The sequence below is a fragment of the Microplitis mediator genome, chromosome 10 (assembly GCF_029852145.1).
Source record: "Microplitis mediator isolate UGA2020A chromosome 10, iyMicMedi2.1, whole genome shotgun sequence".
In the NCBI taxonomy this organism is placed as follows: domain Eukaryota; kingdom Metazoa; phylum Arthropoda; class Insecta; order Hymenoptera; family Braconidae; genus Microplitis; species Microplitis mediator.
The window spans coordinates 6430758-6455844 of NC_079978.1; the positions used below are offsets into that span (position 1 = coordinate 6430758).

Consider the following 25087-nt stretch of genomic DNA (forward strand, 5'->3'; position numbering starts at 1 on the left):
CATTTAGGATACTATAAAAAATAATAATAACTTATTAACCAAATAAATATGCTGTAGAAAATCGAGAGGAATTCGGAGTGATTACGGATTTTATTTCAATCTGAATTCACTCTGAGTTCCGGAGTTTTTATAAATAAATTACTCCGCATACGGAGTAAATAGGGAGTTTTTTTCAGCGGAGTGATTTCGGAGTGACCTGGATTTTATTTCAATCGATTCGGAGTTTTAATAATAAAATAAACTCCCCTCCGGAGTGAATTTTACTCCGAGGGATTAAATAAATAGTCATCCGCTTCGCATTCATTTCGAATTAACTTCGGCTTTAATCCGCTGTCACTCTGAAAATTTTTAGTCTCACTAACACTCGGGACAGAGTAAACTCGACAAAGTTAAAAAACAAATACAATAAATTTCCTCTAAAAAAATCACTGCCTTCCAAAAGTTTGACTTTGATAAATTCCGTCATCATTAGCGAGACCTTTTCATGCTGTACGTAATGAAAAAAATGGCTGACATATATCCCTTGAGAAACAAGTACACATACTTGAGTTAATAAAAAAAATATTAAACTATTTAGTTATATTTTATAAATAATTCATTAAGTGTTTTATTAAAGTTATAATTATAATTAAAATAAAAATAAAAATATAATTACACTGCTTCTTGCAAATAATGATGTAGGCTTCATTTAATATAATTTATGCGCGGATGTGGAGTAATTAAAGAAAAAAAAAATTTTAATTAGACTAAAATAATTGTAGACTGGATGTAGATGCAGATGTAAATAGTATAAGATAGAGTATGAATTAAATAGAATTTAATAATAGTCTGAGCATGTGTCGGCACAACTACTAGCTGGTAGGTAAAGAGCCGGAGCACGAATCTGGTTAATGTCGAAGCGTAACCACTTAGAGTATTGGTGTTTGATTTATATTTCTGTTGTCCAAGGGTCGCCTAGGGAGTATCAAACTAGTACAACCCCATGCCATTTTTTGTGCTCTATTGTATTTCTATTAACTTGAGAATACGCCACTTGTTATATTATTTAGTTATTGTTGGGGCTATATCGTATTTTTATATTTTCCCCTTGACTATTGATTTAGTTTTCAGGCGTGAGATAAATATAAATAAATGTACATGGAGAAATTTTGGTTAATTGAAATTCTATGGTGTCATAGTAAATCCGGACCATTCTGGCCACCTGCAGGAATTTAAATAAACATGCAAAAATTTACAATGACATCAAAAATTACTGTAACCATTGGAAATTTTACTATGCCATAGTGATTTTTGCACGTGTTTATTTTTATTTATGCAGGTGGCCAACATGGTTCGGCTTTACTATGACACCATAGAATTTCCGGCTAAAATAATTTTTCCGTGTAAAAATTACCCCGCATACGGAGTCAAAAGGGGGTTTGTTTGTTATACTGTTTAGGTATTGTTGGGTTTATATCGTATTTTCACATTTTCCTTTGACTATTGACTTAGTTTTTAGGAATGAGATGAATTTAAATAAATAAACAAAAATACCCAGAAATTTTTCTTAATTGAAAGTCAGTGGTGTTATAGTAAATCTGGACCATGTTGACCACTTGACGGAAATTGAAACACAGTAAAAAACGAATCGTCAAAGTGTAAAAAAAGCGTATGTTAAAATTCTGTGTGTTGAATTTTTAACACTTTTGTGTGTCAATTTAACACACAGTATTTATCTTATTTGAACTGTGGCAATCGATTGATTTTTGAACACACAAAATACGTTAAAAATAATGTCGACCATCACAAAAGAATTCTTGGAAAATGTTTACTTTTAACATAAGTGTATGTAACTTTTTTTAACACTCACAACATGTTAAAATAACACATAAATAAGTGTAATACGTTCGTTTTCCACACAATATGTGTTGATTTTGACGGATCCTTTTTTACTGTAAATAAACACATGGAAAAATTACTACGGCATAGTAAAATTCCAATGGTTACAGTAATTCGTGATGTCATCATTTTACTATGAATGGTCATAGTAATTTTTGCATGTGTTTATTTAAATTTCCGTCAGGTGGCCACCGTGGTCCGGCTTTACTATATGACACCATAGAATTTCCAGCGAAAAAAATTATCCGTGTATATATCAAATTGTTATTTAATTTTCGATGAAAACGAATTGTTAAATAGAGTTTTTTATTTCTTGTCTTAGTTAATTTAACACCAAGTATTCTAAATCGTTGTGATAGTCAGCCGTAAATTTAAACAACAGATTAATTTAGAGCTTACAAATATTATTTATGCCTTTCGGGGTAACCACTGTACTATTAGCATTATCAGCGGAAAGTTTATTTCAAGTTTATTGCGAATATAAAATAATAAGTCAACAGTCAACAGTTGAGACAACGGTTGGAAGTAATGTTCATTTGAATGTATTGCAAAAAAAAAAGTTAAAAAAAGTAAATAATTAAGTTCGAATGAGATTCGCGTTAAAAAATATATATATTATGTATTATAAAAGGTTTCTGTTAAAGAGGGACAGAGAGGGGAGTAAAAATAAAAATTTCAATAAAGTTGAAACTGTTATATCCAGCAGAAGCAAAAGAGATGAACAACTGCCGGGGATAATGGTTACGAAGTAGTTGGGGTATAACTTAGTTCTCCCTTCTGCCCTTCAGATCCTCGGGATGAGAAACAAGACCTGCTGCTGCCTAAGAGAATTAAATATTCTTTTATCTTCTTGAAGTCGTTTTACGACGTTATATTCTGTGCTGAGAATTTGTGTGCGTTAATCAATCAAAAAATCATGAACCGACAAATTAAAAAATATTCTTCGTTAAATTTAACTACTTTGCTGGAAAAATTATTACTTATTTTACAGTATTTAATGCTGTAAATGTTTACACTTCAAGTAGAAGTAAACATTATACTTTTTATTACTGATTTTAAAGTAATTTTTTTTTTTCTTTAATTTTACAAGCAGAAAATTTTTTGAAATTTTCGTGGCATAAAAACATAAATATTTACTGTATGTATGTACATAAAGTTCCGGTTTTAATGAGCGGTTATCTGTAAAAGTTTAGATTTTGGTTAAATTTCAAGGACAATTATTGATTTTAAATTAAATTTTCACGTACGAAAATTGTAAATAAATTTTCACTAGCAAAATTTTATTTTAAATTCATATAAATTTTTAAAAAATTTCAATTTGAAATTTTTCAAATCGACTTTTCAAAAATTTATGGAAAGTTATTAATTTTTATCATAAGAAATTTCCAATTATTTTCACAAAAGGAAAAAAATTTGAACCACAATCTGTAAAAAATGAGTCACATAGATCTGATTTTAAAAAAAGGGTGATTTTTGACAGCCAGAGGAACATTTACAAAATTATCTAGCTCAATCCCTCATGCAAAAAATTTATAAAAAAAAATATATGTTAAAATATAAAAAAAACATATTTTTCATATAAAAAAAATACATAAAAAATATATAAATACTTATAAAATATGTATAAAAAATATATTTCAAATAGCTAACTTTTGGCCGATTTTCGTATATATTTTATAAATTTTAAATATATTAAAAATATATTTTATAACGTATAGAAAATACATGTATGAAAACATTAAAAAAATATATTAACAATATATAAAAAATATTTTTTTTTTTTTATATTTTAACATAAATTTTTTTTATAAATTTTTTTCATGGGGGAAAAAAAGTAATAAAAATTAGTAATCGTTTTTATTATTTGAAAAAATATAAGAAAGTGTCAATAATGGGTCAAGTGTAAATAATTAAGCCACTTACTTGAATATAAAAAAAAAAGAAAATGTCGGTCATATAACCGAGTTATATTTATCCGTATATAAAAACAATCCTTTTATTTTCTTTAATACTAAGCCCCATTCTAAAATCCCAGGATAGTAAATAAATGTTTTACCCATGGGTAACACCGCAGCTTTGGTTCCACTTGTTCGTATGCAGCAAGTGCACCAACAAGCCCATCTTTTTATTTTTTTACTCTGCTTGTATATATCCGGGTACATTGTAAGATACAAATGTATATACGTGGATCGGTTTTTCTCGGCTTAAACTTTGGTGGCACTAAATTTTGCAGAGGCAGGTTGACCGCCAGCCTGCCCCGACTTAACTTTAAAGTTTCTGCTTTCACAGACGAGATTCCGAACCCGCGGGAATTAAACTTGTCTTTGTCTCCACAGTGACGCCTCTTGGTCAGTAATTGACGAGTTTATCCTCGAGCGAAATAAAATATTAAGTCCTTACAAATCTTTAGACTTTGCGCAATAAATAATAAATATATGAAATTATTTTATTGATTAAAAAAATAAATAAACACCGAGAAAATTAAGTATTAAATTATAGATTAAAGCGAATAGACATATGAAGAATTTTTTAATTTCCCCAAGTGCCTTTTGAGCTGACGTACCAACATATTAGAGAGAATAACACATTAAATATATACATATATATGCACTGAATCCAACCAAGGTTAAAATGCACGGCTTGTAATGAGCACTTTGAAAGCAATATTTCTATCTGCAGACTGCGAGCGAAAGGCTCCGCCATTTAAAGTCTTGCATTTTTTTTTTAAATTTTATATACTCAACTTAATTTTTATGTCGGTCTCTAATCTTACATATATTTTATTGTCATTACAGACATTAAAAAAAAAAAAAACAAATTTAAATATCATTAATTTGTAATCTGTAGATTGGTACACAAGAGTAATTGAGATAATATATCGCATACAGTATAATCATGATATACCGAATGATAGCTACCCGAGTACAATATTCTATTTAATCGGTACGACAATCACCTGTAACTGAGACTCGTGGCATCCATCACCTACCCTCTGCCTCGTCCCCTTGAGTTTATGTCCGTGCCCATCAACGGCTGAAAAATGCCAATTGATCTGCGACCCCTCGATTAAATTTCACAACAACCCAATCGCCTAGTTACTGTATATACAATACAAAAATATATATATAGATATATATACTCGAGTTCTGTATGACGGTTTGGGAAACAACAAAGCGGAAAGTGCGTGTGCTGCAGGGGAGCTTTGATGCACTGCGCTCTGCTCACACGGTCTATCAATTCTCCAGGGTCTATAATTGCTCCAGGGAATTATCTGCTCGCTATATATAGTTGAGTGGTGTAAATACATACATATAAAAATATATATGTATACGTACATCTAATACATTAAACTTACGTTAGAGCAATGAGGTGTCGTGCAGTCAACTGGTATTCATGAGAAATTAAAGTCTGTTTTATTTCTGAATGATTAAACCCAGCTTGACAATATCCACTTGACATACATAGGCTTCAATTCATTTAATTACTAATAACAATACTAAATTATTTTTTATTTTAATGTGATCAAGTTATTTAAGCAGAATTTAATATGATTCTGAAGCTAGCCATGATTCTGAAGTTAGCAGACAATTAAAAATTTTTGAATTTTATTTTCAACAATTTAATTGAAAAATAAAAAAACTAAAAATATGCACATGTAGAAAATTAAAAAAACTATATGTGCAATTTTTTATAATATTTTTTTTTTCAAATTTATCGTTTTTAAAAAAATCCAAAAATTATTAGACGTCTGCTAATTTCAGTATCATAGCTGGCCGACGTCTAATAATTTTTGGATTTTCTGCAAACTGATAGATTGTAAAAAAAAAATATTTTAAAAAATTGCACCTATAGATTTTTTAATTTTCTACATGTGCATTTTTAGTTTTTTTTTTTTTTTTGTAATTGATTGGTTGAAAAAAAATCCGAAAGTTTTAAATTGTCTGGTAGCTTCAGGATCATAATTTAATTGATGTCCGTCATGGATTTTTTGACTCCGCGGTCAGCAATTAAAGTCAACTGATGTCAGTCACACTGAGGGTACATTTCTTCACTTTTTTTATGCTCCTGTGGATCCGTAATTCTCTACTTTGGTCTGTGTTTGTAGAAATGTGTGTGTATATATATATATATATATATATATATTTGTCTGTATGGGCGCGAACGCTACGAGAAGGAGCTTGAAGAGTAACAGAGTAGCAAAGGGAGGATAACTCTTTCCCTAGGTCGACTTTGGGTACGGCAAAGGGGTGGGTCGTGAATAATTCCGTGACTGGTGAAAACGCCTAAGTGACGCGGGGATTCCTGACACCTAAATTGATCCTCGATCGGGGTCGTATAGTGAATTCAACCAGTCGGGGACAATTTCCTTGCATTATTCCGAAGACTTGAAGAGGAAAGACCCGAATCGGGTTATTGCCTCGTTTAAAATTCTTACTTCGCACTGGTATTGTATTTGCGTGTCATCCGACAATGTCTTCTTACGGGTGCTCACACCCTTTTCCACTCACACCCTATTACTCAACTCCGTCCTTTCAATCTCTTTCATGCATTATCCTCCCTCATGAATCTAAACTTTTTTTTTTATTATATCCGATATAAATTGGCTTAAATGTTTTCATGCGCAGCGTCCATTTTGTTGTGCGTTAGTTGGTATATTTAAGGTGTGCATGTGTGGGGATTAAGATATATTGTGGTTTTAAATGAAAAAATTGATGCATGTTGCTGGTAATTTTATCCTTAAATAAAAATAAATAACATGAGAGCGAATTTAAATATTCTTCGAAACACTTAACCTGGTGTGATACATAAAAAGGTAATTATTTTAAAGTGAAAGGTGGAAATAAAAATAATTGAGTGTATGCCAAAGTACAGAGAGAACAAGGGCCTCGAATAAAGAGTAAGTAAGAAATAATAAATAATGAAATAAAATAAAATACAAAGTAAGTAAGTAAGTAACTCTCTGTGTATGTTTAGCACAGACACGAAATAAATTTTCACTCACGCTCGTGTAATTAAGTAACACAAACTTGTCCATCGTCTTAACTTAGTTCCAGTCGGGTGATGTATAAGCGACAATAAGACGCAGATAATTCAGTTGAGGAGACTAAGGGCCAAAAAGAGTGAGCAAAAAATTCAGCTACAGCTCCAGCTCCAGCTTCAGAGCCAGAGCCAGAGACAGAGGATAAGCGAGAGGAAACTAGATGAAAAATAAAGTCAAAAAAAAAGCCAGAGGAATAACAGAGCCAATAAATAATAAAAGGAAAACAGGCGATCGCCTGCAACATTCTGCTCAAATGTTAAATAGGTATCAATTTGATTTGAGCCAATGAGCGCTCGACAGGGCGTGCCGGGATATTTTACGATTGGTTTGGAAAACCGCGGGGGCGTGACATGTGAGTCGCGGGCCACTCGATTACGTGTAATGGTGAGCCGCCAGAGGGGATAACCACCTGGTATCACGAGTTGTTTCCAAAGCTGTCAGACTGTCGAGGGATCTTCACTCCACCACGACTTACCGAGCATACCGGTTCACCTTATTCACTAAAAGATTCCGCTGTCCGTGATTTTTATTAGTTTTTTTCCTTATAAATAAAATTTATTTTACTTGGAGCAACAAGTACGCTCTGTTAACGCAATTAGTGCTGCCGGGTGATTAATTACTAAACAATATTTTAAATAAATCAGTGTCAAGTTATCCAAGTGATTAATAATTAAAATAATAATTATTACCCATAATCAACTGGGCTTATTTAATTAGACAGAGGTATTAATCACGGACTGCAGTGACGTTGAGTAAAGTGAGACAGGTGTTGAATGCAATTTAAACTTCTGTGGGTGCCGTTAACGCATATGGAAATTAACAGCCGTAATTTGTTTGTGAAATTATCCATCATCACGCAGAATATTAGTATCGAGAGCTTTTATGATAAATAATTGCATAATTATTTATTTACAACGAATGTTGCGTGTTAATATTTAATAAATAATCAGTGTGCAAGGCCTTTCTCTCTTTGGTTAGTGGTTGTGATCCTCGCTCACTGGAGTGCAGCTATTGAGCAAAGTGCAATTCGGAGCAAAACAATTACAGAAAATACTCGCCGATCATCCGAATGATAGGGTAGCGTCCGAGGTAGTGTGTGTATATTTATTATAAATTGTATATTGTATATTAGTGCAGAGGGCATGTAGTAAAGGTCCATTTATAGCACGGAAGAGCAATGGGTGTGTATATTCCTTGAAAAAAGCTCCGTGAAAGTTTATGACCCATAAAATGACCGAGCGAAAACCAAAACAATCATTTGCTGTTAACGAATGCAAAAGAATAAGGATTGGCTCAGCAGATGCTAATGCTGCTCTCGTATGTGCTCCGTAATTTTAAAAAAATTACGCGAGCGATTATTAGGGATCTGGAGTGATAAAATAATAAATACCTGGTGGGTTAAATTATTTCGAAAAGGCCGACTGGTTATCGCCACGAACACTTTTAACGGCCAGTTACGTATGTGTGTAAAAATATGTGTATGAACAGTACGAGGTATTTATGTAAATGAATGATTAAGGTTTAGTCTTATTGTTGATAATTTTGTTGAACAAAATGTCGGAGCACGGGGACACGGATATCGACCCCTCGGAGGAGATAAACGTTGACGAGCTGGACTCGAGGAGCTGTAGTCCTAGAAACTACGAGAATATAAGTGACGAGCGTCACATTAACGATGCACCGTCGGAATGCTCGACGTCGCCCCCATCGCCGCCAGCGAGTCACACCAAGACCCTGGTGGGCGAGTCCTCGTCGCGGAACCATCCCTTCAGCATAAGCCGTCTGCTGGGAGAGAGCAACGGGATCAGGAACCCCAAGAGCCCCAGCTCGGACGACCCCGAGAGTGATAAGGAGAGACGATGGGTCTGGGACGACAGCAGCAGTAATCGCAATAACAACAGCAATATTGAGGATGACAAGAGACTGTGGGGCGGAGAGTTGGAGGAGAAAATGTCGGAAAAGGACGACGACGACACCGGAAGCACGGCGGAAATGCATCCCGGGTCCTCCGTGTATCCGGCAGATCTGCTGACACCCCTGAGACTGTTCCCCGGTGGCTCTGGACTTATTTACACCGGGGGCAGTGTGATAAGGGTGCCTGCTCACAGGCCGCCTGGCCCAAATGGCCCCCACTCTTCTGTTCTTCCGTCCCAATCGCTTATTCCGCCCTGGAGTCTTCAGGCTCTTCAGCACAGTCAGCAACAGGCCGCGGTTGCGGGGATGCACAGGGCCAATATTCTAGCGAATCTTGCTGCCCATCCTCTACAAGCTCACTCACATCTCAAAGACCGACTTGCAGGTAAAGTAATCACTCCTTATTATTGTTACTTATCATTATAATTATTATTATTATTCTTATTATGAGTTTCACGCAATTTCATTTAGTATGAAAGTGCATTTAGTCAGAAATACTTTGGCTCAAATTTAAAAATTCAAGTTTGCTTGCTGGGTAATCCAAGATTTGAACATGTATGTATATATACACATATATATACAAACAGGTCAGATAACAAATATACAAAGAATAATAAGAGTAAGAGTTTATACATATGTAGATATTTGTGTGGCAACGGCTGATGCCTCCGGCCGGGGATAACCGGGTACCGGGAAGCTAAGAAAAAAAAAGGCATCGCGTGACCAAAACCTGAAACATAAGAATCCATACTGCAACTGGCTCTCTACATAATACCAAGATGAAATGCCTGATGGATGCCGACTCCACACTAAATACAAACCTCATTCTTATTATTTTCATCTGTATTCGTATTCTCATTCGTAAATACTCGTGTTAAATTTAATTGTATGTGTGTCTTTTTAGTTATTCCCTTTGTATTTTAGCCATGCACTCAGACGCATTCAAACAGAAAACAGAATTCACATATTAGTAATTTGTATTCTCAATTTAAGGAGTTTTAATGCATGTTCTTTTCTGGTGGGGAAGAAATTGTAGATTTGTGCGTGTAATTTAACTATTATTTTTATCATCAGCATAATTATTATTATTGTTGTTATCCATATGAAGAAAAATAATTTAGTGGAAAAGTAACCGTGTGAAATTTATCTTCATGCACTGCATAAATATAAATATAAATGGAATGAGTCTTTAAATAAGACGCTTTTATTATGCCGACTGCGAGACGATGTTGAAAGTATCCACTTTGTGTGCGTGTGTGTGTATTACAGTAGTCGTATAGTCAAGAACTTTAATTATATAGTAGCTACTACAAACTAATCATTTATCTTGTGTATATTCCGTTGGATTTTATCGATCAAATCTCAGGCTTTTTTACCTCTGCTCTTTTTTGCTCGTTTTTTTTTAGTATCGCTTAATTAACTGATAGAGAAAGAATTTAGCTTTGAATGCGTGTGTAATAACGTCGGTAGTAATAACCATTAAGTATTCAGAGTGTCGGGTGTATAATATATTGGTTATTGAACGCGTAATTGCGATGGTTAATCGGGTTATTTTGTCGTCAGCAGAATTTGGTAAACTGTATTTATATATACAAATATATTTGGTCGGCTGGTTAATGGCGCAGCAATGGGCTGGGGTGTAATCAATTTCAGTGAGATTATAATGCTGGGCAACAATGAGGCGGGTGTTGACTGATGACATTAACGTCCTGGGTTTTTGATTTTCGGTACCACCAAGTTGGCAACAGTGAAAACAGTGCGCGCGCATCTATCATCACTTTGCCACTACTACTCAGTTAACGCAAATTATAGTTATGTAGTATATAAATCCATATATATATATATATATATATATATATATATATGTAATAATAATGTATGTGATGGGGTGAGAATAAATTTGAACCTGCTCAAACCATGCAGAGAACACAAGTACATTATTAATCGTGAGTTGAGTTTAATTTTGATGCAGTTCATCAGCCGAGTAAGAGTTCGTTGGCAGAATTATCCATCCAGCGGTGTCATACATTCGTTTGGATAAATTTACCCGTCTTTTAAATATGTATTACTCAATATCGGTTGATTTAAACCGAAAATGCAAATAAAAATAAATAAACTTGCCAGAGATACAGTTATCGGTTAAATAAAACCAGGAATATACATGCAGATAGTATTGGAGTTTTTTTAGCTGTAAAAATACGAGAAATCACTTGACGCACAAAACGTCCCCAGAGACGTAACCAATGACCCCGTAAAAGTATTGCCGGTAATTTTTTTCAACCGGCAGTTGAATCAATTGAAATAAAACCAATACGGTCTATACTTACTCGAACGCGGTGGGTCTGCTACATTCGCGAGCCTCTGTCTACATATTATTTGCGATTTTTCCGAAATCCCTTGAGAAATCGCGGGATTTGCAATGGGATCTGTGGGAAAACGTCACTGCAAATTTAACTCAAGTCTTTTTGCCAACTGTGCCGTTTTTTACGCCTCTTCTAAAGCCTATCAGATCAATATTTTATGAATAGTACAGAACATAAGTCTATTATTACATAAAATTTTTAAAACAGTAAACATTCCAAGCATTTTCTGAGTAGTAAATCATAAACTTTTCCAGTTAAAACAAATTAACTACACTTGTATTATCTTGTAATTTTTATAAACTGGTCGTATCTTGACATTATCGTTTTTCCGCAAAAACCCCGGAGAGTCAAGTGCCCGTAAAATACGATAACATCCTGTTTAGTGATTAATACACGAGGTTCCCATCAGTATTGTGATTTCTAATGCTGTCATTATTTGCTTTAAGTTCTATGCTCTACAACATAACATTCACCTGAGGTATTATGTACAGAACGACATAATATACCTACGGCATATCTGTAATCTGTTATAAGTTATAAGTAAAGCTATATTCCCTATGGTTTGCTATTCACATTCAGCGAAGCGTGCGCATTGACTCACCTTTTTCTTCGTAACAAACTATGCGCTTAACAAGTAAAACACAAATGCAATTTAACCAAATAGACTGCACTGTACTCGTGCAGTCTGCATACAACTTTACGTTACAAAGTAAATTAGACGTTTTTTTAAATAATTTTTTTTCGCAGAATCTATAAAGACAAGCAAACATAATAATTGAAGTACATACATATCTTACGATGCAGATGGGATAAAAATTCAATTATAATTTTACAGCAACGGCCTTTAAAAACGTAAATAATTTATATTTATATATATTTATTATAAATATGAGTTGGCACAAATAGTAAATAGAAGCGAGAGAACAGGCGAAGGCGAAAAAATGAGAAATAAAGTGGCAATATGTTATCATGATTGGATTGGCGCAAACAGAAAGATAATTTATATGCCAGTGGTACAAAAGCTAGTCCAAGATACTGCTGGATCCTCGGAAAGAAAACAATTTACTTTGAAGGCCACAATCTCCATTACCGTGAGCTGAACGTGAGCAGCGAAATAATGACTTTCGCTAAGACCCTGTCGCAGTAGCAGTCTACAGATTAACAGGCCCATTGCGTAATTCAAATCTTACCGACCTGACTCACTTTGTTCGCTCACTGAATTGCGCGGATTCAGCCCACTGTTCACCACCGACAAAGGTTATGTCTCAAGCTCACTGGGTCACTGAAAATTGTTTACCCGCTCGAGATATTACACTAGAATCTAGATCGTGGTTTTCGTCTGAAAAGTATATTGTGATATGTGCCATATGCATTCAGTCCTTTTCATATTTATCATCCATATATGTCTTGCAATAATAATTATAATTATTATAATAATAATAAACAACGAAAAATAAATGCTGTATTTTATTTTTCTATTACTAAAAGTCATTTCGTTCAAGGATTTCAAATTTAATATTATAAACATGTAGACCTAAATAGAAAGAAAGAGTATTTTGCAACAAATGTTAAGCGCAAGAAACATAAACATACTCGATATTAATGCCGTCGGTGATTCTCTTCGCCCTCTATGTTTTTTATACCGGCCATTTTGCAGCGCATGACCATTTTGTTCCTACAAAGATCCCGTGACAGACTAAAGACATAAATAATAATTTTTTCTGCCCTCCGGCCGGAAAGTGGCAACTTTCGGGCCGCTGCCCTAAACGAAGTTGCAACTTTCCGGCTTCGTCGAGCAGAAAAATAGTATACGCACCTTGGCCAGTAAAAAAGAAAGCCTCAGACCACATGTTTGTCAGCCTCGGCTTCGCCTCGGCCAACAATTACATGTGCTCTGAGACTTTTCTTATTTTACTGGCCTAGGTATGTAATATACTATTTTATACTGACTATGCAAACATTTAGATTGCGTTTTATTTAAAATTCAATTTTGCCGACAAAATTGCTACATTTATCTGCCCGTATAATCTAATATTATAGACTCGGTTATATTTTCTTCGGGAAATGTCTTGAGATAAATCTTAAATAAGTCTATGACAAGTTTAGCTGAATATTGTGGTGCAATAGCAATAACTCGTATAATTTTAAATTTACTCCAGGTAAACAATATTTATGTAGAATCGAACTGAATCCAGTTGATGCAATTGGATGTTACAGTGACATATTTATAGAAATCTTCGATTTTCACTTACTCATGTAGTCTGTCTATATGTATTATGGAATATAGTTATGAATTATTTATGTTAGGCGGCACGTGAAAAAAATGGTTAGTACTGAATTGTGTAAAGATCAACAATAATAGATAAGAAAAGTAAAGTATCGTGGATTGCATGACGTGGAAATAATAATGCACATAATGGTTCCTGTTTTGTGCGCACATGAAACCATAATATCACGAATTTTGATTATTAAAGTGTCGTTGGTCATGCTATAATCTCATAACACACTGCGATTAATCATAAAAATTCTATATAGCTTCAGTTAACGCATATGTTTAAATAATTCTCGAAATAAGTCCTTAAATATTTACAAAACGGGCTAATTATTCATCGTAAATTTTTTATCAAGGCAGTCTTGACTCGTAATTGTACATAGCAACGAATTTTATTTGTTTATTATTTATTTATTACTTTATGACGTTACACAATATAAAAGTAAATGTGATAATACAATAATGAAAGCAATGGGCAAGTACGCGATTATCGTTCTATAATAATAAAGAATGATGGAGTGAAAAGTGACGCTCGGGTTTTTTGCACAGACGGCTTAACCACGAGAGAAAAAGTTTAACTCCTTACTTCCAGCGAAGTAACAACTTTGTACGGTAAAAGAAGAAGGGTTAAGATGATAGTTAGATGGCGATGGCTATGGGCTGGGTTGAGAACATTGATACACACCACGGCAAATTGTGATTTTACCCGCAAATGAAAATGGGAGTTGAAAGAGCTACTAAATAGAAACATAAAGACACGTTGCAATAAATCTTCGAGGTTAAATAATAATACGTAAAACTCGTCAAACATCTTGCAGCAATTTATACACTTGTCATTATGTATATATATGAATATAACTACATCTTCTTTAAAAATAATTATATGATAATTTTGCACACCATTAAAAAATGCACACCGTTTAAAAATCGTACCATTTAAAAACACACGCACAGAAAAAAAAAATTTCTTGGTGCAAAAAATTTCTACTCGCCCCAAGAAAATTCTTCGCATTATGAATTTAAAACGAAAATTTTATTGACGCAATAAAATTTTTCTTACGCCAGAAATTATTTTTTTCTGTGCACTATCAGCGCACGTTAATAATAATTTAAAATCTTAGTAACTGCAGGTTTATAAATTTGAAAAGTAATAAAGTAACAGTCTCTTACATTCTCAAAATGTAGATTTTCTGTGCATAATCTGTAGAAGTAAATTAATTTTTTATTATATCTTGTACGAGAAATAAATATTTCGCTAGATTAGTAACTGAATTTTTTAATGAATACGGCAAAAAATAAAAATTATGAATAAATGTGTTCAATAATTTTATTGTTTAAATATAATTTTCTGTATTCTGAGTCATTATAACAACATTTAAATAAATAAACATATTTAAAAATAATTATATTATATTATCACAGAGCGTGTGACTGTTTCTTTATTTACATAAACGGTTATTATTATTATTATTATTATTATTACAATGTAACAGTAGATTGTAAATTGAATATTTAAAGATATTGTTATTTTATACTGTGTACGTTTCTCATCAAGCAAATGGAAATAACTCAACATTTATATTTACAGTGGCAGGAACTTTCCCAAGAAGAATTGGGCATCCTTATCAAAATCGAACGCCGCCGAAAAGAAAGAAACCGAGGACAAGTTTTACAAGGCTGCAGATTGCTGAATTGGAGAAACGTTTTCACAAACAAAAGTATTTAGCTTCTGCGGAACGAGCGGCCCTCGCAAAGTCACTTAAAATGACGGACGCTCAGGTTAAAACGTGGTTTCAAAATAGAAGAACCAAGTGGAGGTAAGTCGTTAATTTGTAATTACTTTTCTCGCTAACAAATTACTTTTTTACTGATTTTTACATATATACAGCCAGGCAGAGTTACGATTTTCCCAGTTAAATTTAGTTTTATTTTTACACCTGAAATTATTCTTGTTTGAAATGTTATCATGTCATAGTAAAGCAGGACCATGATTGCCACTTCAAGGAAATTTAAATAAAAACTTGAAAAAATTTCTATGACCATAGTAAAATTTCTAATGGTTACAGTAATTTGTGACATAGAGTAGAGGTACCGTCTTTGGCCATAGGGCCAGTTTTGGACACTTGGAAAATTTTAATATAAAAATATGTAAAATACGCAGTGACATGAATTTTCAAAATGTGTTCGAAAGTACTGTCATTACACTAATGGAAATAAAAAAATTTTTTTTTGTTTATCAAAATAAAGTATCAAATGTCAAAAAATGGAAGTGCGGCTGCCCAATTTCAAAACACGGCAACTGACAAAAATTAAATTTTTGAAATATCCCGAGTCAAAGAACAAATTGTATTTTAGTCCTCAAAAACCTGAATTTTCTTGATGTTTTATTTGCCGTCCAGAAAGTAACTCTACTTTAGTATTCAAAATCCTCAATGAGAAGTATGAGGTCTGAATGCGAATAATTTATCGATTTTAAATTATAATTAAGACTTCAAAATCGTCAACAAATGAAAAGTTATATTTCGGACTTTGGAAAATTTTAGATAGAAAAGGGAGGGGAGAGAATACGACGAATGAGACTTTTGAGGTTCAAATGTGGATAAAATTATTCCTGTATGTTTTGAATATTTTGAGGCTCTAATCCAGATTATGTTACTCTAGTTTAGTCCTCAAAGTGGTAATATTGGTCGTAACTACTACTTTGAGGACTAAACTAGGATAACTTTCAATACTGTTGTCAATCTTAAAACTCTAAATTGATCCTCAAAAACCTCATTGAGAACTTTGAGACTTAAATCCAACTTTGTTTTTTGACTCGGGATGAATTGAATCATATTCACAAAACTCCACTGGAATAAAAAATACTACAAAATCGGTTTTGAAAAATTCGTCTCTTACTGCGTTTTGAAATTGGGCAGCCGAGTGACCCCAAATGGTACTTCTACCCTAAGTTATAAATTTTGCTATGGCCACAGTAATTTTTGCATATATTTATTTAAATTTCTGCAGGTGGCCAATGTGACGACCTGGCTTTACTATGACACCATAAAATTTCAAACAAGAATAATTTCTCCGTGTATTTAAACAGATGAGTTAATTTTTGACATTGACGGTTTTGAAAATGTGACTTTTTTAAGGTACTCAGTAGAAAAAACCAGTTTTAAATATATATATAAACTCGATGTTGCTGTATTGGTTTATCGGCCGTAGTTATTTTGATATGGTAGTAGTTGAGTATATACACGCGCTTCTCTTAAAGATAAGACAGGACAAAAACACGTAATTTAGATAAAAAATAAAGTTTCTTGTATGTATAATAGTATACTCGGCATATCAAGGGCGTGTCCACCTGATGAGACGGCCGAATTTAGCTTCCGATATTCTCGCTCTAAAGATATATTAGTGTACACTTATAAATACTAAATTTAAAAGCGTTTTCAACAGACCACCAACAATCAACCTCTTTTCAGCCCATACTTCTTATCTAATACTAACACTATCTTATGGTGGCGTCGACTTCTTAGTAACATATGTCTAGCCGTAATAAATACAAGTAAATAATGGTTAATTTAATTTTATATTTACTAATTGCTAATTTTTTAAAAACTATTTATGGAAACGGAAGATAAGAGAACCGCTAAAAAATTATTTAAATTAGTGGATTTAAGTTTAGTTGATTGCCTTGTTTTTAATCAAATTTTGAAATATTGCTGACTGCTGTGAGGAAGAAAAATTATTTTTTTATGCAATAACGGAAAGATATTTTGTACAGACACTCGATAATTTTTGTTTACATAATTGGGATCCGGTACTTTTTATCCGAAATATATTTCATTGACGTCTTCAAGAATTATTATAAATTACTTGGTTACTTACGATAATTTTTTTATTGAAAACCCGTCAGGTCAATTAATGATTAATTTTAATTGAAGTGTAATTAAATAACGTAAAAAATTACAAAATTTCTCACCGATTTTTTTTTAGTAGAATTATATAAAATATTACTTTTGGAAAATTCAATTTGTCAAAAAATTACTAATTAATGATTCTCAAGATTTTATCGCTCCTGTGGTGTAAAATAAAAAAAAATTACTTTCAAATTTAATTTCCTACAAAATAGGTCATGTGTAAAAATTTGATAAAACTAATAGTCTCCAATCTACAGACCGTAAAAGTCAAAATTTCTCTAATTTTTTTTTTTTTTTTATTCAAACTAGGAATTTCTAAAATTAATGACAACAGTATTTTGGAACTCAACACAATTTCTATAACTTTGTACTGTCAAAAAAATTTACTTTATAAAAAAACACTAAATATTTTATTTTTCAAGCAGAATCAAAAATTTTTTAAATTTCAACTGCACAAAATTATTTTTGACTTGTATTTTTACTACACTGAAAAAAAGATTTATTTGAGCCAAAGATATCGTATATTTGAATAATGCCAAATAAATATTTAATTATGAAAAAGATATAATATATTTGAGTATTTTAATTGTGTGAAATAAGTGATTCATTTTTGGTAAAGAAATGATCTAATTGCTACAAATAAATAAGGGCTTCAAATATATGTATAGTATCGCCAAATTTTAGGTTATTTGTCACAAATTTAATATCTTCACCACAAATATATCAACTACTTACCACAAATAAATGATATACTTCCGTCAAATTATAAAATTATTTAAATCAACTGTTATATTTAGTTGTACCAAATATATTTATTTGTCATTAAGAAATATTTGAAAAAAAGCCACAAATAAATTGATTTATTTGGGGCAAATATTTATTTTTTTCAGTGTACTCATTATTTTTCAGTCTCAGTAATTTAATAAATTACCTCAATTATAAAAAAAAAAAAAAATTTATTTAATTCCTTAACCGAAAAATTTGGGTTTGTCCAACTTCACCTAGACATTATCAGTTACCGTCTCACATTTCAGGAAGTGTATTAATAAATATTATATTAAAAGACGGTGTAGTGATATAAAGTGTATGTACATATTCATAATAATCGATAAAGAGTAGGAAAGTTTGTTTAGTGCCGTAGGAGCGACGGCAGCTGCATGAAGCCACGGAGCCGCGTCGTGTAAAATAACGAGATGACCGTAGGCACGGACGAGATAACTTGGTCTCAATAATTCAGATACCTAACAGCTTGGCCCTGTCCCGTACATTATGTAGTCTCTGGTGTTTCCCCGATCCCCTGGTCCCTGTCGTTGCTCCACTCCCTCGGGCTCACCCTTCGCATCTCCCTCTCTTATATTCACTTGACTCTGCGGGTAAACCTGCTATGCTACTCCCGGTGTAGTGCTACATACACTACAGCTCTTCTTAGCTTTTAAACTGTCAAACATTCGGCATTCCAACATTTGAATCACCGATTTCTCATCTCTAACATATATTTTACCCATATGTTATGCTCTAAACACAAACTTTTGTTTCCATCTCTGCTCTATGATTCTTCTATTGTATTCTTCAATAATTTTTATTATTTATAATCTAAGTAACAACTTCGCTTAAACATTTAACGAATCAATAATAGGGTTCAAGTACCAATTGTGGCCACTGCTCCATTTTTGAACATTTAATACTTTACTTTAATTACATAAAAAATATACACGGAAAAAAGAGAGCTATATAAATTGGAAACGACAAGTAATATGATGATAAAGTGATCAATAAATATACTAACATTCTAATTAGTAATTCAATTTATAATTAAAACGTAATTAATTGTAGGATAAATTACAAAATTTACTGTCTATGCAGGAAAAATTAATATTTGAACTTTAAAAATCGCAACTTGTACATTACAAATTTATGAGACGTATTATAAAATTGTTTGAGTGTTAAAATTCCCCATATTGACACCCAGGCTCCGGGTTATAATTTCGAACCCTAATTTTTAAAGTTTCTTTTCTTCCGTGTAAAATAAAATTTACTCTGTACCAGGTGATAAAATAGTATATTACACACCTAGGGAAGTAAAGTAAGAAATGTCTCAGATCACATGTAATTGTTGGCCGAGGCGAAGCCGAGGTCAACAAACATGTGATCTGAGGCTTTCTTATTTACTTCCCGAGGAGTGTATACTATTTTTCTCCTCGACGGAGGCGGGAAGCGGCAACTTCGTTTTGCACAGCGGGACGAAAGTTGACGCTTTCCGCCCGGAGGTGAGAAAAAATTTTTTCTCACCTCCGGGCGGAAAGCGTCAACTTTCGTCCCGCTGTGCAAAACGAAGTTGCCGCTTCCCGCCTCCGTCGAGGAGAAAAATAGTATACACTCCTCGGGAAGTAAATAAGAAAGCCTCAGATCACATGTTTGTTGACCTCGGCTTCGCCTCGGCCAACAATTACATGTGATCTGAGACATTTCTTACTTTACTTCCCTTGTAGTGTAAAATACTATTGTACATATTTAAAAAAAATTTGGTGACAGTAGTCCGCTTTGCGTTCGAGGTGTGCAATTAATTAGACTCAGCTCAGATTTCTTCGATTAAGAAAATTATTTTGAATGAAGTAATCAAATTTTTTCACTAAAAATATTTTAGATTGAAAATTTCCAATGGCATAATTTCTTTAAGAACCCGAGTCAAAATACAAATTCTATTTTAGTCCTCAAAAGCCGTAATTTTTTTTATGTTTTATTTGCTGTCCAGAAAGTAACTCTACTTTAGTACTCAAAATCCCCAATGAGAACTATGAGGTCTAAATGTGAATAATTTATCGATTTTAAATTATAACTAAGATCTCAAAATCCTCAACGAATGAAAAGTTATACTTCAGACTTTGAAAAATTTTAGATAAAAAAGAAAGGAGAGAGAATACGTATAATGAGACTTTTGAGGTTCAAATGCGGATAAAATTATTCCTGTATGTTTTGAGTATTTTGAGGCTCTAATCCAGATTATGTTATTCCAGTTGTCCTCAAAGTGGTAAAATTGATCATAACTACTACTTTGAGGACTAAACTAGGATAACTTTCAATACTGTTGTCGATCTTAAAATTCTAAATTGACCCTCAAAAACCTCATTGTGAACTTTGAGACTTAAATCCGAATTTGTTTTTTGACTCGGGAAGAAAATATAATATTTCTAAAAATTATTATTTCTCTCAATGCATTACGCCTTTTATAAATTATTTTATTGTAATTTTTGAAGTTTCCAAAATTGGCCCAGTGGCCAAAACTTGCCGGTACCTCTACCCTACGTGGTGTTAAAAATTTTCCTTGAAATTTTAAAGAAATTCCTTGCAATTATCAACAAATTAGTGTCAGAAAAATTAAATATAAATATTCGTATAAATTAAATTATTTATATACTTCGAGTAATTAATTAATAAAAATTTTTTATATAAATTTTCAATTACCATTAGCACATTTCATGTTAACAGAAATCATTTTTAATGTCGAGGTAAAATTTTTTGCTCTGTAATAATTATTTGTAACAAAAATTAACTGATAGAGAAGTAACAAATTTTTTGTTGTGTAAAATAGAATTTTTTTTATCCTTTACACTTCGCCTATATGCTTCTTTTGCGCAATAAATGTAGTTAAGTCTATAATATTACAGGTTACGGAGAGACGAAGTTAAAATTTTCTAAGAAATACGGCAATTGGCGTTAACGTGTACATTGGTTTCAATTTTGTTTCGACGTGATAATCGTAGTTTAGTATATATATCCCTTTAAACCGCAAAAATTATAAAATAAAAAAGCAGCCGTGGACACGCGATGATCGTAAAAAACTAGTAGAGTAGAGAGTGAAGACTGGAGAGTTAAGTTAAATTACAGGAAGATGTCCCTTGGTCTATAAGGTGAAATGCGGGCGCCGGCGCACACACCAAACTCTTTGCGGACGACGACTATATGTACCGATTAGGTGTTTTTATATGTCCTGTTGGATCACATGCACGATAATCCTTGGTCGGCAAAAAATCGAATCTTCAAATGCTTAATTATATACATTAATTTACAATAATAGAGAAGTCGAAGTGTATTCGCATGTTCCGAACTTCTCAAACTTCGAAAATAAAAAAAATTTCGATTCTTATGAAAGCCATAAATATAAAATTTTAAGTACTGCCATTAATATTAGCTGCTAGATAATAATTTCATTTTTTTTTTCATTGATAAAAAAATTTTTTTTTTATTTCATTCCCAATTAACTAATTTAGTTCAAAATTTCGCAATAAAAACATAATGGACAAGTTTAATTCTGAATTCCATTAAAATTTTTCCTGACAATTTTTTTTTACCAACAAAATTTTCAAAAATTCAAAATTCTCTAATTTTTTATGAGTGAATGTAGCAGACATCAGACAATTTTAAAATTATAAATAAATAGAGTAAAAAAAATAGTAATTATAAAAAATGCACTTATTAATTTCAAAATTTTTTTAATGCGCATTTTTTTTTAATTTAATTTTATTAATTATTTACTCTGTTTATTAATAATTTTAAATTTGTCTGTTGTTTGCTACATTCACACTCATAATTATTTTAATTTCTACGAGTGTGAATATATCAGACAAATTTAAAACTATACATAAATAGAGTAAATAAGTAAAAAAATAATTTTTGTAAAAAATGCACTTATCAATTCCTAAATTTTTTAAATGCACATTTTTCAAAATTTTATTTTACTAATTATTTACTCTACTTATTAATAATTAAAAATTTGTCTGATGTCTGCTACATTGGCACTCATTAATTTTTCCTAATTTTGCTGTACAGTTTCATTTATTTTGTCGATACAAAAATTTTAAATCAGATATCGTAAATTTTTTTTAAATATTCTCTTTACAAATAAAAAATATTATATAAAAAAAAAAAAACAGATTAAATTAATTTAAAAATTTTTTCTAGTCAACAGTAGCAGTATTCTTATTTATTTTTTTTTTTTGCTCATTAAAATTAAAATCGCGTACTTATTAATTATTTTACTCTCAGTAGCGCATAAATTTATAAATTAAAAGTGTTAAAAAAAGGCATATAATTCACGGTAATCTGATGATAATTATGTCATGATATTATATTATTGACACGAAGAAGAACCAGTTTATATAATGATTAGTCTCGGAAAACGAGAAAATTAGTGTAAAGCATTCGTCGCAGATACAATCTAATTACATAAAAAAAAACAAATGTCAAGAAAACTGGAAATTTGTTCCTGTTAAATTTTTTTCCTGCCCATTATAATTTTCACTATCCACAACATTGTATACCCAACGTATATTTATGTAATTATCCCTATGTAGAATAATAGCTACAAAAAATCTGTTTTTCCTTTTATAATAATAACACATAGATACCATCTTATAATTAACTTCATTGCCATCTGCATCAGACAGTTAACATCTACATTACTACTGTATATTTTTTTTCTATGTCCATTTAATAATCAACGTGAGAAGTAATCAAGTTTTTATCACTCGTTATTGTTATATTTTATTATTGTTACATTATATATACATATATTGTATATATCTACTATAATTATGAATTATAATAACGATTCTACACTTTGTTACAGAAGGCAAACTGCCGAAGAACGAGAGGCAGAGAGACAGGCAGCGAATCGGCTGATGCTCTCCCTGCAAGCAGAGGCACTGGGCAAAGTCGGTTACCCATCCGGGATGCCCAGTCACTCTTCAAGTGGACAAGTGAGCAACCTCGAGGGTCAGTCTGGTGCATCCTCCCTTGGACACTCTGTTACTCAGTGGGTTTCGCCTTACGGACCTTCTCAGCCCCTCACTGAGCCAATCTGTTAATTTATTTATTAAAAACCTTAACAATATAATTACTATTAATTTTTTATTTTTAATTATTAACTATTAATTATTAATTATTACTAAATATATAATATAAATAAATCATCAATGCCGCATATCTTTTTATAACCGTAATTAAGATTTTAAATATTACTCTAGAGTACTTATAAATATATATGTTATAAATAATTATAAATACAACTTATTAATTCATTAATTAGGTTATTAATTAATGAAATATGTGATGTCTAATATTGTGTACGTGTATATATATACATACATATATTTAAAAGAAATAACATAAATACTAAAGTACGCGGTAGCACCTGCGAAATAACAAAAAACAAGTACTACTGTGATTATTATTATTATCATTATTATTATTATTATTTAAGATCATTTTTATTTGCAATTTATTATCTCAATATATTTTTTTTATCACCTATTAAATTTTTAAAAACTATTCCAGATAAATTGTATGATTTTTTTTGGTTTGATGTACAAATGTTAATTACTAATAATATTGCAATAAGGAAAAGGAATAGAGATCTACGTCTATAAATTATTAAATGCACCGAGTATTGAGTGATGATTTTTTATCGACGTATCGTTATCCCTAAAAAATAATAACATCCGGCTTAGCAACTTAAGTTTCTCGTAATAGTTTTTATTTCGTCGTAACAATTCAGTTTTTATTATTATATACTTTCTTCCTACTCATTCTCAATCCTAGAACTCGGTCTTTCTTGGCACCGGATGTGGCCACGTTTACTGCCTATAATTGCAGAGGAGCTACGACCTGCCATCCATCCTGTGCCCAATTATTTGGAGACAAATGTTTTAACTCGAGACAGCAATAACACACACACACAATTTAGTATCACCTCAAAAATATATTAAGATGCATTAAAATTAAATAATAATTATCTGTCATATTGATTTACATTTTTTTTAGTTCCATTAAAATGATTAATTTTTAAATTAATAAAAAAAACTTATTTTAAATATCGAGAATAATTTATTGTCCGGCAATTTAAAATTATTTTAATGGCTAATTATTGATTTGCGCCCGGAAATTGACTAATTTTCGTGTCAAGTTAAAATAGATGTACTTTTTTTTTTTTGTAAAGACAGATGCCGATTTAATTAACCAGTTTCCTTTAAGAAATTAATCGAAAAAAAATAATAACAATTTAATTGGACATAATCTTGAAAATTTTAAAAATAACTATCGTCGGTTTTCATCAGCAGACTGACGCTCGGCGAAACTAAGCCCTGTAATCTAGCCGGAAATAGCTCCAGTCCAAAGAATCTCATTCTGTCCTGTCTCTTATTTAAAACGTTTTTTTTATCCTAACAAGATATTGTGTCCTTTGGGTCCATTACTCTAATAACCGAGTTACTTTTTTAAATCCATATACACGTTTTCCATTTACCAAGTACTCTATCAATATTTAAAAAAAAATCAACTACTCAATTTATATACATGACATGTCGATAAATTGCCTGAGCAATTTGATTTTCGATCACAGTCCGAGTTTAAATTTATTTTTAAGAATATATCAATAGATGCTTCGAATAATTGAAGTCCTCATTAATCATATATTACATAAAGTAGTTGCATGATACAAAGTTGCAACGTCAATCTATCTTTGTCCATTAGCTTCAACTCAAATGATAATAATGATGATCATAAAATTCTATTACATCTGACAATTTATATCCCTTAGACTCGTAATATATGTCAGTATTAAAATCTTATTCCCGGCAATACCTCGCGCAGTAAACATCACCGATCAGTAGATACTAAAAATATAAAATAAATTTTACTAACACCGAGAATTGCT

At 31.8% G+C, this 25087-nt stretch overlaps 1 protein-coding gene across 2 annotated transcripts; it reads left to right on the plus strand.

Moving 5' to 3' along the window:
- Positions 1 to 6938: 6938 nt before the first annotated feature.
- On the plus strand, positions 6939 to 24065 carry LOC130676023 (T-cell leukemia homeobox protein 2-like). 2 transcript variants are annotated; one of them, XM_057481977.1, is made up of 3 exons: positions 6939 to 9218; positions 15057 to 15285; positions 23006 to 24065. In XM_057481977.1, exons 1-3 carry the CDS (start codon positions 8474 to 8476, stop codon positions 23238 to 23240), a joined length of 1209 nt encoding a protein of 402 aa, XP_057337960.1. In that variant the 5' UTR covers positions 6939 to 8473; the 3' UTR covers positions 23241 to 24065. The 2 variants fall into 2 exon arrangements, with proteins under 2 accessions (XP_057337960.1, XP_057337959.1); XM_057481976.1 differs by having other exon boundaries at positions 7322 to 9218; positions 23003 to 24059.
- The last annotated feature ends 1022 nt before the right edge of the window (positions 24066 to 25087 follow it).